We start from the raw sequence: 13,686 nt of genomic DNA on the forward strand, positions 1-13,686 counted from the left end.
AAGCAATCAGATCATTGGGTTCCTTAGGTTGTATTGTGGAAAGCATTATTACTTTCTTTTCATATTTCCTAGAACATCCTATTTTCCTCGAAGGATAATAGTTAGCATGTGTGGCTGGGGATGATGATGATGATGTTTTCATGAGAGCACTGTTGCCCAGGGACCTCAGAGAAACACCCAGGAGCAAAATCAAAGCAGACTTAGTTCAGATGCAACCCTTCCCAGGGCCTTAAAACACAGCTAACTCTGGCTCCCTCCTTGTCTCTACACTGAAAATGATACCACAGAAAAATCGTAAGAAAATAGCCCTAATTAAGGTTAACTTGACTCCACCCTTGTTTTGAACAGGAACAGAAATTCTCTCCAAGTCAATTCGAATTATATTCGCCACCTTAGGAGTGTGCATATTTTTTGCATTTGGCTACATGGTGCTGCCTCTTTTTGCATACTTCATCAGAGACTGGCGGATGCTGTTGCTGGCAATCACTTTGCCAGGAGTGTTGTGTGGGCTTCTCTGGTGGTAAGTGTGGCCCCGCCCCTTGGGCCGACTGCCTTTGGGGAGGCTTCTGTCTCATGTCCAGTAGAGGGCAGCAGTAGTTCACAAACCCCAATTCCAGATCCCAGAAAAACCAAGTGAATATTATTTATAAATCAGGTCAGAAAGTCTCTCCATACTCAGAAAAGCCTGCTAGTCCTGTGCCCTGTTCTAGGCTGAACTAAGAATTTGCTGCATGCAGATAGGGGCCAACCTAACCTCTGGGGAATTCTCAGATCCCCGTACAAGACAGCAAGACCTGGGCTGTAGATGCTTGATGCTGTGGCTCCAGGCATGGGTGTCGGGAGGTAAAGAAAGGGAGGGCTTCAGAAGTGAGCTTCCTTGAGTGGCTCTGCAGAGGAATGCAGGCTCCAGCTACACTTCCAACAGAGGGCCATTGATCAGGCAGAGCATAGGCCTCAGAAATAAGCCATGGAACTTGACAGAGGAACCAGGCAGGAATCACTCCTTACACTAGATTGGACTAAGGTGAGATCCTCATCCATGTACAGTGGTGAGCACCCTGGAGACTAGTGGGGGAAGAAAAATAGTGCATTATGGCTCCTGATTATGACAGCGGAGAGAGGGCTGCCTGGGGACAAGGAAAATATCCAGTAAGACTCCAGCCTTGATACCCATGCTGCTTTGTGGAAAGAGACTGACGAGTCCAAAATCAGAGGTGGACTGAGGAAGAAATGATGTCAAGTGATCGCTGCAAGTTTCTGTGGATGTCGGGGACAGAGTAGAAGATGGCAGGATCTGGCTGTGCCTAACTCTCTGCACCAGGAGCCCATCCTGTGCTTGTCTCCTTAAAGCCCTCAAGGGGGCAGCACTGCTGCAGACGGGCAGGTGCCAGCCAGAGTGGAGATCCCCTTGGGATGTGCAGGATGAATTTTCCTCACATAGTCAGTGTTCAGCAGAACTCATAGCTTAGGGAGTGCTGGCCCATCTCTATTTTCTGGCTTATGAAAACACCTGATTGTAGAAGGAGGTGAGCAGATTTGCTTTTTGTCCTGCCCAGCTCCTGCATGGTTAGCTTTATACCCGAAATAACAACATACAAACTATTCATTTAAGCACTGCCTGGCCCATTAGTTCTAGGTGCTTATTGGCTAATTCTCACATCTTGGTTAACGCATTTCTAATAATCTATGTAGCACCACAAAGTGGTGGCTTACTGGTAAGATTCTAACCTGCGTCCATCTTGGAGAGGAGAGCTATGGCGTCTGATCATCTGTGCTTTCTTTTTCCCAGCATTCTGTTCTGTCTACTCCACCTATCTAAATCCTGCCCTATCAAAAAGCCAAGGCAGCCGGGCGATGGTGGCGCACGCCTTTAATCCCAGCACTCGGGAGGCAGAGGCAGGCGGATCTCTGTGAGTTCGAGACCAGCCTGGTCTACAGAGCTAGTTCCAGGACAGGCTCCAAAGCCACAGAGAAACCCTGTCTCGAAAAACCAAAAAAAAAAAAAAAAAAAAAAAAAAAAAAAAAAAAAGCCAAGGCAGTTTCTTTATTAACCAATGAGAGTAACACATAGACAGGTGACCCTCCTCCATCACTCCACACACTCCCTCTGCACCTGAAACCTCATTTCCCGTCTCTAGTCAAGCATGCCCAGCCTCTAGGAAAGCACGCGACAGGAGGCATCACTAGAATGCACGTGTACTTTCAGGTGTATCCCTGAGTCCCCCCGATGGCTCATCTCTCAAGGCCGGATTAAAGAGGCAGAGGTGATCATCCGCAGAGCTGCCAAAATCAATGGAATTGTTGCACCTTCCCCTATCTTTGATCCAAATGAGGTAAGTTTGTGTGGAAGGTGGTGGGGAGACTCACTCTGGCCATTTTAGGTCAGCACCATACAGCACAGCTCACGGGAGCTCAGCCCTTACTCTACCCAAACCCCAGCCATCCCTAGAGCAAGGTCTGTTGAAATGCAGAAGTTAAAGGCATAGAGAGATGATTCAGTCTGTATAGTGTCTGCCACATAAGTATGAGGACCTCAGTTCAGATCCCAACAACCAACCAAAAAGCCAGGCATGGCAGAGTGTACCTGTAATCCCAACACTGGGGAAGCAGGGACAGAAGGATCCCAGGGACTTAGTCAGGACTGGCTAGTCCAGCCAGCTAACCAGTCAAGGAGAGATCCTGTCTCTAGTGTAAGGTAGAAAAGTGATTGAGGATGACATCCTAAGTCAACCTCTAGCCTACACACACACACACACACACACACACACACACTCACATACACACACACACACTCACATTCCTGTGGTCCATACACATGTACACCCATGAACATGTATACACTCGGACCTCTGAGGGTAAGTAATGGTTCTAGATACTATTCTCTCCTATGGACTTTTTTCCATGCTTACTTTACTTCCTATCCAAGTAACATAAAGTAACAATATATTTTAACCATTTCTCTTTCTTTATTTCTTTTTAACATAGGCTCTCAATATGTAACCCTGACTGGTCTAGAAATCTGTATAGACCAGGTTGGTTTCAAACTCACAAAGATTTCACTGCCTATGACTCCAAAGAACTGGAACTGAAGAGACATGCTATCATGTCTGGATTACTTTTGATAAAAAAAAATGCCTTTTATTAGCAAGAGGCTTCCATCAACTTTAGCTTTCTGGAAAGTCGCTGTTTCTTATTCCTCAGGGTGTAGATGGATTTTCTTTGGACCACCAGGTCACAAATAATAACACAGAGACTTATTATTAATTACAGAAGCTCAACCTTAGCACAGGTTTGTCCTAACTAGTTCTTATAACTTAAATTAACCCTTACTTTTTAATCTACGTTGCGGCTCAATACCACATCTCTCTGTGCTTCCCACCCTGCTTCTTCTGGGCTGGCCATTCAGATATTTATTATACAAATCACAACATTACATCTTCACATGATGTACAGATATCACACAACATCAGGGATTGTCATCAAAAGATAATCTGAACACTGGTAGATTTGCACTCAGTAGTGTTCTGTCTCTGACAGCTGTTTTTTCTGATGGCCATCTCTTCCCTGTTCTCATATTCCATGAGTAATTTCTTGTAGTGTAAGCTGCAGGCATGTTTGAGATGCTCTGGGCTGCTGAGGGCTGGGGGCTAGTGAGAGAGGAAGCAGTTGTTACAGGCAGCAAAGAGTCCTTAAGTGGTGGTCCAGCAGCCACAGTCACTCGTCACTCACCAGCTCTAGAAGGTCTTGAGGCACAGAAGTCAGGACTGGAATGTGACTGAGGTCATTTTAAGTGAGGTGGAGTCAGTCTGGGTGAATGCTCCAGCCTCGTTAGCACCACTGAGGAAATGGAGCCGTTTCAGAATTTTTGAGTCCAGGATGATTTTTCACTGAACTACTGAGTGGGTAAAAACAAGTTCCCAAAGTGTGTTGGCTAAGAAAGAGCATCAGTGTGTTTAGACATGAGATTTAGTGATGGCCTTGGCTCTGCTGAATCTCATAAGGAGTTACTCTGGGTGAAATATGGGTGAGTTTTTCTATTTTCAATTTGATATTCTTTTTCTGGAAGAAGACCAGTAACTACATAGTATAAGAACTCAAAATATTCATTATTTAAATGTTAGTTCAGTAAAATACACAGCCTTATTTTTCTCTAACTGAGATAGCAGGGAGTCATCCTTGCATGGGAAACCTCAAAGTCCTCCCTGAAAGGTGGCAGTGAGCATGGGCAGGGTAATCCAGTGAGGTGGCTGTCACCTTGTGGTGTAGGAGGTCCTTTCGTCGGTGTATTCCTTTTCTTGGTTAATGAATAAAGAAACTGGCCTGGCCTGTTGATAGGGCAGAATTTATGTAGGCGGGGAAGACAAAACTGAATGCTGGGAAAAACAAGGGCAGAGTCAGGGGATTCCATGGATCCAAGGCTGGAGGTAGCTGTGCTGAGACTTTGCTGGTAGGCCACGACCTTGTGGTAATAAACAGATTAATAAAAATGGATTAAATTAAGATGTAAGAGTTAGCCAGCAAGAAGCTAGAGCTAATGGGCCAAGCAGTGATTTAATTAATAGAGTTTCTGTGTAATTATTTCTGGTCTAAGCTAGTCAGGTGGCTGGGATGAACAAGTAGCCCTCCTTGGAACAACATTGGTTTTCAATTGCTGGATACCTCTCTTTATCCCTCATTGCCCTTCAGTTTCCTTTTGTCGTTGACTAGGCCTACAGGGGGCCTTGGTCATCAAAGGTCACTATACTTCTGTCTTTTCAAAGAAGAACCTTAGGATGCTCCCTAAATCTTGAGAAGTAGATGGTGAAAATAATGGGTTGCAGGTCAACAGACATTTTCTCCTTCTATACCATTAACTGTATTCTTCCTGCAGTTACAAGATGCAGGTTCCAAGAAGCCTCACAAACACCACATTTATGATCTGATCCGAACCCGGAATATCAGGATCCTCACCATCATGTCCATAATCCTGTGGTGCGTAAGTGAAACCTGCCTGAGCCTTCCCCACTCTCAGAACTCTTTGTCTATAAGCATGCTTAGACCGAAGCTAAAACCTCTGTCCTCACATGATACAAGGTTGTCCTTGTGATGGATGGCAGCCACAGGGACATCTTTTGTAGTGGAAGCCCAGGAAAGGAGAGAGTGATCAGGAGAAAATGTTAGGATCTAGGGATCCCACAAGGGAATCCCACAGGTCCTTGCTTAGCTGTTCCTGTCCCTTGTCCCCTCCCTCAGTAGATTCTGTGTGGTAAATAGGCAGGAAGAGACTGTCAGCAACTCTGCTACGCTCATGGAGACAGAGGGAGCTCCCCTACAGTGAGGCCACAGTGTCTGTCATTTGCACATGCACCCTGCACATCCCCATGCCTGGCTCTTTCCTCTTAAAAGTGTTCTCTGTTGATGGCCCACAGTCTGGCTGGGACAGTTGTGGGTTTGAAGAAGGTTTATCCTTTAGGTTCCAGGGGCTGCTAAGAGCTTACTGGAAACATGAAAGTGGCATATGGCCCTTCTGGGATGTTCATAGAGCAGTGGTTCTCAACCTTCCTAATGCTGCAACCCTTTAATAAGTTCCTCATAGTGTGGGGACCCCCAACCAAAAGATTATTGTCCTTGCCACTTTATTACTGTAATTTTGCTACTGTTATGAATTATAATGTAAAAATTTCTGGAGATAGAGGTTTGAAAAAAGAGTTGGGACAATGGATTTTTATAAATGTTTTGTTGTAAGATTTTAATGGTGAAATGCAGGTTGGGACTTCTCCCCTAATGATTAAGCCAATGTCAATTAATAATTTTGCTGAGACACTTTCTTTATGAAATGTTGTGAAGGTGCATTGGCAAACTTACCCAGGGAAAGTTAACTTTTATGCTAGGAAGTAAGGCACAGGATGAACTGCCCTTCCATTCCCTGTATCAAGAGCAGTTCAGAACTTCCTGAAGATGAATGTCTTTCAAGGTGTATGGTTCTGGGGTGATGGGTGCTGTTTATCTGGGTCTCTTTTGTTCCCTGTTGCAGGTTGACCATATCTGTGGGCTATTTTGGACTTTCTCTTGACACTCCTAACTTGAATGGGAACATCTACCTGAATGGCTTCCTTTTGGCAGCTGTTGAAGTCCCAGCCTATGTGTTGGCCTGGCTGTTGCTGCAGCATGTGACCCGGAGATATTCCATGGCTGGTTCCCTTTTCCTTGGTGGCAGTGTCCTTCTCTTATTGCAGCTGGTGCCCTCAGGTATGGATGGTGCTTGTTTGCAGGATTGAGTCTTCTGTGTTCCACTTTCCTTGAACCAGGAAGTGAATACAGTCAAGACCATTAGATCTATGTTACAATGTACACTGTTACAGTGTCCAACGCTCACTTAAAAATCAAGAGGTTACCCAGGTGATAATTGCGCACATCTTTAATTCCAGTACTTGGGAGGTAGGGGCAGGCAGATTTCAGTGAGTTCAAGGGCAGCCTAGTCTAGAAAGAGAGTTCCAGAACATCCAGAACTGTTACACAGAGGAGACCTATCTCCAACAAAAAAGAAAAAGAAAGAAAAAAAGCCAGGAAGAGCATTTCAGAAAACTTGATAGAAAAGGGAAAACTAGTCACACCTGTAATCAAAGCACTTAGGAGGAGGATGCAAGAGAATGAGAAGTTCAAGGTCTTTTTTGGTTATATTGGGAGTCAGATGTCAGCCTAGCCTACATTAGAGCACTGAGAGGGAATGAGCCCAGTAAACGTCAGGGTATAAAAGGAACTAATAAGTGAAGATGAGGGAGAGGTAAAAGAGAACTGAGGCTATGGGCAGGACTGTGCTGGTAAAACTGACTTGATAATGCACTAATAGACAGGAGGAGCCCTTTCTGACAACCTGGGGAACAGATGACAAGCCTTATTTGTCCATCACTTGGCAGAATCATTCATGGCCCTATGAATTTTGGGACCTGTGGTGGTAACTGTGAGACTGTACAGAACAACCCGGTGTGTGGCAGAAGGAACCTGAAAGTGACTGCAGTGCCCTCACCTGAGCTCAGAGTGACCTGTGGGTCACAGTAAAGTCGATTGGACAATCATCCCTAAGTTCAGATGGCCTATAGATATTTTCAATGACTTTGTTATACTTATTTATTGGGAGCAGGGAGACGTGCTTCCCAGCACACATGTAGAGGTCAGAAGAGAGCTCGCAGGAAGTGGGAAGAGTCAGTTCTCCTCTTGCACTGTGTGGGTCCTGAGAATCACAAGTTCTCAGGCTTGGCTGAAAATGCCCTTACCCACTGAGTCACCTCAAAGCCCAGATCTGTGAACTTGTTGAGTAGACTGTGAGCATGAACATAGCTAGAGCTGGACTCCCCCATGCATTTCCAAGTCCTGGTTAATTCCACAGTGCCCTCAGTGTGAGCTTCTGCGGAAGCAGCTCATCCCTAACACAGGAAGACTTCTGGAAGGGTTGGGATGAGGGGCACATACTGTCTGGGCCTCTAGGTTGAGGAACACATTTGTCCTCATATAGCTAAAGTGCCCAGTCTCTTTATAGGAATCCCCTTAGAAAGAAATCTAAGCCATAGTGTTTTCTCCCAATAGGAAGGTATAGGAATTACCCAACTCTCTCCACCCCGAGTCAGGGAGAAAGTAAGTTCATTTTAGGCTAAAAGGGAAGAGAACTCCTTCAGGGCAACCCTTACACTGGTCTTTCTTGCCTTTGCTATCATTCCTTTTTCTCTCCAGACTTAATTTATTTGTCTACTACCCTGGTGATGGTGGGCAAGTTTGGAATCACGTCTGCCTATTCCATGGTCTACGTGTACACAGCTGAGCTGTACCCCACTGTGGTCAGAAATATGGGTGTGGGGGTCAGCTCCACAGCATCCCGCCTTGGCAGCATCCTGTCTCCCTACTTTGTTTACCTTGGTAAGTACCATGGAGCACTGGAGCAATGGATGGGACAAAAGCTCTAAGTACCTTATATGTGAGCTGGACACAAGCACCTATAATCAGCAGGATGCATCCATACTGGGACCCTGGATGGAGAAGGTGCTTTCCAAGTGTAGTAGGGAGAAGGCACCCATTTCAAATGGAAGATAGCTCATAGACCAGCTAGATGGGATTGAGAGAGTGTTGGTGTCTCTATTTCGATCTCCCCAGACCTTCCATCACCAACTAGATTTCTTCATCCTAAGAAATTCTTTAGGGAGTCAGTTTACTTCACTAGAGGAATTTCTTCTTGGAGTTAGGAACATGGAGAGAAACCTGTCCATCCAAGAGGTCTGAGTGATGGACTGACAGTTGCCGTAACTTAGAACACTTCATTTCTTCAGTGTGTATGTTGAGATCAGAGGATAATTTAGGGGAGTCTTAAAATTAGTTCTTTATTTGAAGCATGTGGATCCTGGAGATCAAACTCAGGCCACCAGGCTTAGCAGAAAGTATTTTTACAAGCTGAGCCATCTCCCTGACCCCATTTACTTTCAAGATCGTGGCTCACTAAGTTGTGTGAGCTGGACTTGGACTTGCTCTGTGGCCCCAGCAGCGCTTGAACTTTAGTTCCTCTTGCCTTGGCCTCCCAGTAGGTGGCACACAGCCTTCATTGTCACACATGACAGGGTGTTTATGCCCTGTGAAGATCTGCCTTCTGACATTATATAGCAGGACTCCTTCCTGGACACTGCTGCTCCTCTGCACATCCCTAGCTCAGGGGAGGACCTGCCAGTGTCCCGAGAGTAGCAGGTACTCTGAAGGCTTAGTACATGGCTCTAAATGGCTGTAGCCCCTTGTCTAACCGGCATGCAAATCAAACTGGGACACATCTGCACAGGTGGAAAGTTGCTCCTCTCCTAGACAAGTACCTTGTGTTCCGTGGGAACCCTGCAGCGTGGTGACTCTGCTTCCCTGTACCTCTCCCTGTCCATTGTGGACACTGCTGGACACATTGTGCCAGGACTGGGTTCTGAGACTCTCTAGATGCCAGCCTTCACTCTAGTAGTCTAGGCTTTGGGAAGCACTGAGACCAACAGTAAGGTGAGTCCTATATAAAGCCCTGAGGAAATATAAGGTCTGAATGAAACCAGTGTCACTGTAACCTGGGTCCTCTGCTTGACCACAGGTGCTTATAACCGCCACCTGCCTTACATCCTTATGGGAAGTCTGACCATCACGACAGCTCTCATCACCTTGTTCTTCCCAGAGAGCTCTGGTGTCTCTCTCCCAGACACCATTAACCAAATGCAAAAGGTCAAAAGGTAAGAGACCTTCCTTCTCACAGTTTAGATGCATTTGGTCAGGTTCTGGCCATGTCCTTAGGCCCCAACCTCTTTGAAATAGTGCTTCCTGCAGACTGTCTCACAAATAACTGGACTACTTTAACCATGGTGCTGTAAGGACAAGGGCCTGATCCTGTGTGAACAGGTGTCCACTTGCATGACCATAAAAGCAGCCACTCTAGTTTAGTGCAAAGACTATGGGAAACTTCAGAATCTGCCATGTCTTTGGTTTTTCTCCAGATCTGGTTTGTTTCTTTTGTGACTGATAGGTATTTTTGTAAGATTTGTAAGTAACATTTGTTTTCCTTGTTTTAATAGAGTAAAGCGTGGGCCACGCCAGAAACAAGTCACCAAAAATGTTGTAGAAGCCGCTCCAGAATCCTAAAAAGCACAGCCTTCTAACACCCCTCCAGAAGGTAGAAAATCTGCATGTTGTCAGAAACGCTGTCAATTACGAAGGGCTTTTCTGTTCTGTTGACATCGTGTCTAATGTACTCATGGATGGGTGCATCTGTCCAGAGAGACACCTTCCTCCAGGGACACCAAGGCTAATTGCAGACAGCTTGCCCATCCCATTCTAGTGGTGGACTTGGCCCTTCCAAAGAAGTCAATGAGTCTCTTGAATCAGTGGGACTTGGAAGACTATGCGAAACTTTGTAAGACGGGTAAGTTTGCACAGATAGAGATGCAGGTCCATTTTTCCCTCCTCTCCCTAACTAACAAATTCATGGGAAAAGGAATAGGTGTTGCTCGGTTAGGATGCACAAGGCCCTGAGTTCCATACGAAGAACCAGAAGGAAACAAAACTTCTTCAGAAAATAAATGATTCCATGGGGAGTTTGATTTCTCATCTTTCCTAAGTTACAAAACTCCTTACTGTGATTGCTTCAACTCACAACAGGAACACAAGACCTAGGGCACCCTAGAGGGAATGAAGGTGGGAGCAGGTACATAAGGTCAGCAGTGTGTGGGCGGTGACTACTCAGTCCCACAGCCAGCTGTGCTGTGTATGTCTGGTCAGAGTCCTGGGCTTGTCCGGGCCGTGAGAAATCCACTGTTTAGGCCACAGCTTGGCTTCCACTGCTGTGTAAATCAGAATCCCTGGCTACCAGACACTTACCTGTGCCTTGAAGGGCATGTATTGGTAACAGAGTGCCTCTTCAGCACTGTCATGGGATTGTTTTGTTTGTCGTCTGTTGTTGTGTCTCAAGTTATTCACCCTTCAGCAGAGACTTGGGAACAGTGTTTCTCAGCTCTGCATTACCCTGGCTGGTGTACAGTTGCCGCCATGGAAGTGCAGTTGCACCTCCCAGCCTTAGCCACTGTCACTGCTCTGAGTGCCCAAACAATAACACTACACTTGTTCCTTTTACGATGTATAATCATGGGGAAATTCAAGAAAGAAATGTAAGTTGTGTTGACAGTCTCTCAGAGTTGCTGGCTGCAGCCGTGTAACATCGGTGGGTATTTGTGTTCAATGTCATTGTCCCTTCTGATATTGCACACACTTCACCTTCTTTAAAGAAAGAAACAATATTTGGTGGAAACTACTGAAGTTCCTTGGGCAATGAGATAGCCTTAATAAACAATGATATTTTAAAATAATAACAACTACCTATAATCTTTATTTCTAGAATTGGTTAGGATTTGTGGGATGGCTAATCTTGGTTGTCCACTTGACTACATTTGGAATTAACTAAAACCTAAGCAGCTAGGCGCACATGTGAGGGCATTCTGTTAGTTGGATTATTTGATGTGGAAGACCTCCCCTAAATCATGGTCATTTAATGTCAGAAACTTCACTCTAAACCTGGGCTTCACCTCCTGGTGACAGCTCACAAAAAAAGAACATGGAGGAAGAAAAGTTTTTACTGCCTACTTGCTCTCTCTTTCACTGGCTAGTTCATCAATCCTGTCCTAAACCATTCCTTCACTGGTGTTAGAATCCACCTCTAAATTCCAGCATGGACTAAAAACTGACAGTCCTCTAGGACCTCCTTGGTCCTCCTCCAGTACTGGATGGGATTGCTGAGATATCCAGTAATGTGGAATGAACAACTCCCAGATCAGTAGCCTTTCCATCAGGTATAGGCACTGTTGAACTACCCAGACCACCTCCGCAAGCCACTCTAATAATTCCCTTTTTAATATCTTGCTTCATTCTGCCATTTCTGTTTCTTCAGAGAACCCTGAGTAATGTGCCTAGAAACACCAGCATGCAACTCTTCTGTAGGCTAACTATTAGTGTGCAGGGTTAAGATTTAACTCATACTATGCTATATAATAGGCATCTACCCAATATTGACCATGATTTGCACCAGCCTGGTGCACTCAGCCTGGGTCTCCCTGGAAAAAGCCTGAGCTCGGAGCTTCTGTACAGTTCTGTACTCTACCCGGAATAAGACTCTGAGGAACAGGAATGCAGAACAGGGAAGGAGGGAGGCCCAGTCCTAGGATGCTTACTGTGTTGGTCAGCACCTAAGAAAGAAATTGCAGGGTCCTGAGTCTCTGAGAAAGCCTGGGAGATGCATCTCAAAACCGTCTTGCAGCATGGAGAAAAGTGGGGAGCATTTGCCTCATCACCCATTTAAAAAGACAACACTGGGGTCTCTGTTTCCTATACACACAAAGATCCTGTCCCCTGGATGGAATGCATGAAGCTAAACACTGCTGACCCAAATGAAGCCCTTCAGGCTGCACCTCATCAAAGCTGCCCAAAGCCTGCTTGAACTGGCCTTGGAGCTCCTGAGTAAGGGGTAGAGCAGAGAGCACTGGGCTGGAGTGGTGTACAAGACACACATGTTGATGACCAGTGTTTGCCAGGGTGACCTGTGCTGGAAAATACGATGGGACCTAAGTCCAAAGCTCAGCTGTTGCTTGGACAACTGAAGGCCCTGTCACATGACAAGCAGGGGCTTCTGGCTCAGGAGTAATACAGACAGCATATCTGGAAGATTCACTTTCCTCCCCTCAAACCAGGTCCTGAGCTGGCTTTCCGATGGCATGCCTTCTCAGGAACCCCAGATTATAACTGCAGTTCTCCCCAGCATACCCTGCTGTGAGTGAACAGCTGCTACTCTGGCTTTTATTCTTGGGGTCTGGTTCCAGACATTCAGGTCCTCCTGAAGCAAAAACTGAGCTGCCCGAATGCCCTGAGCTCGCTCTGTGGGCAGCAGCAACAGCCCAAGGCCCTCTGACAATCCTCACCATCTGCACAAGCCTGCTGTACTTATTATATAGTCTTTTTCCATGGAGCGATGACTTCAGAAGGACCATCTTCAGGAGAGAGGCATGTGAGCGATGAGGCCCTGAATGTCTATGGTCATTGGAGCTGGCATACACAACACACAACACCAGGAATGAGTAAAGATTTAGAACATAATCTTTAAAAAACAAACAAACAAACAAACAGAATCTCTCCACAGTCCAAGGTGAAGGCAAGGATCCCAGTATGGTGGTACACATCCGCTATCCCAGAATTTAGGATGCGGAGACAGGATCATCGTTTAAAGATCTGCCTGGGCTACATTATGATACCCTGGTTTCAAAGAAAAGGTAAGGGTTTTTCCCCTCATTATTATGTCTATTTCTGGCAGCAAGCTTCTTTTTTCCCCTGTGTTCTCATGAATTGCTAAACAGCTATTATTTGACAAAGAATTATTCTACTCAACACTTCTCTAAGTGATACTGCACAAGATGGGTCAGAAAGCCCTCTTCTCTTCTGGGTAATAAGAAATTTTTAAAAAGCATGCTTTGGAGTTAGGTTTTTTTTTTTCATTTATTTATGTTTAGAGATGAGGTTTCCAATATGTTATCTAGGCTGGTCTCACAACCATGGGCTCAAGTGATCCTCCCACATCGGCCTCCAGAGTGCAGGGTTTATGGGCATATGCCACTGTGCCTCATTTAGACTTCCGTCTATAAATGCTTTTCCTAATGGTCTTTGAGCTGATAGAAATTCTGGGGCAATATATCATCAACCTTGCTATGGTTTTGAACTGACACATTCTCCACAAACTTGGGGTTTGAACACTTGTACCCAGCTGGTGGTGCTATTTTGAGGGGTTGTGAAACCTTTTAGGAAGAGCTAAGCTGGTGAACTTAGTCTACTAAAGCCATGTCTTAAAAAGTATAGCTGGGTCCAGAGTTACGGTCTACTGTGATGTGAGAAACTTCTAACACATGTTCCCACCGACTACTTAAGTCATCTAACTTAATGTGTTCTTATTAAAAATTAAGTTGGGACTGGAGAGATGGTTCACTGGCTAAAAACACTAGCTGCTCTCACAGAGGACCTGAATTCAGATCCCAACCTCCATATGGCTCCTTACAACCTTCCATGATTGCAGTTTCAGAAAATCTGATGTCTTCTTCTGGCCACTGGGGAGACAGAGACAGGAGGATCTCTGGGGCTTGCTGGCCTGCCAGCCTAGCTGCATCTATAAGC

The 13,686-nt window shown here is 45.5% G+C and overlaps 1 protein-coding gene across 1 annotated transcript in view; it reads left to right on the forward strand.

Annotated features, from left to right (window-relative positions):
- Positions 1–9,822, forward strand: part of LOC121457019 (solute carrier family 22 member 21) — a 29,187-nt gene extending 19,365 nt beyond the window's left edge. The window contains exons 4-10 of the mRNA XM_041665645.1: positions 349–520; positions 2,207–2,333; positions 4,871–4,971; positions 6,014–6,228; positions 7,708–7,890; positions 9,083–9,218; positions 9,558–9,822. Of these exons, the coding sequence (XP_041521579.1) occupies positions 349–520; positions 2,207–2,333; positions 4,871–4,971; positions 6,014–6,228; positions 7,708–7,890; positions 9,083–9,218; positions 9,558–9,624 (1,001 nt within the window). The 3' untranslated portion in view covers positions 9,625–9,822. The remainder of the gene's footprint in view (positions 1–348; positions 521–2,206; positions 2,334–4,870; positions 4,972–6,013; positions 6,229–7,707; positions 7,891–9,082; positions 9,219–9,557) is intronic.
- The last annotated feature ends 3,864 nt before the right edge of the window (positions 9,823–13,686 follow it).

Source organism: Microtus oregoni, unplaced genomic scaffold (genome assembly GCF_018167655.1).
Source record: "Microtus oregoni isolate MIOR12 unplaced genomic scaffold, Mior012 000015F_ref0000493, whole genome shotgun sequence".
NCBI classification, from domain to species: domain Eukaryota; kingdom Metazoa; phylum Chordata; class Mammalia; order Rodentia; family Cricetidae; genus Microtus; species Microtus oregoni.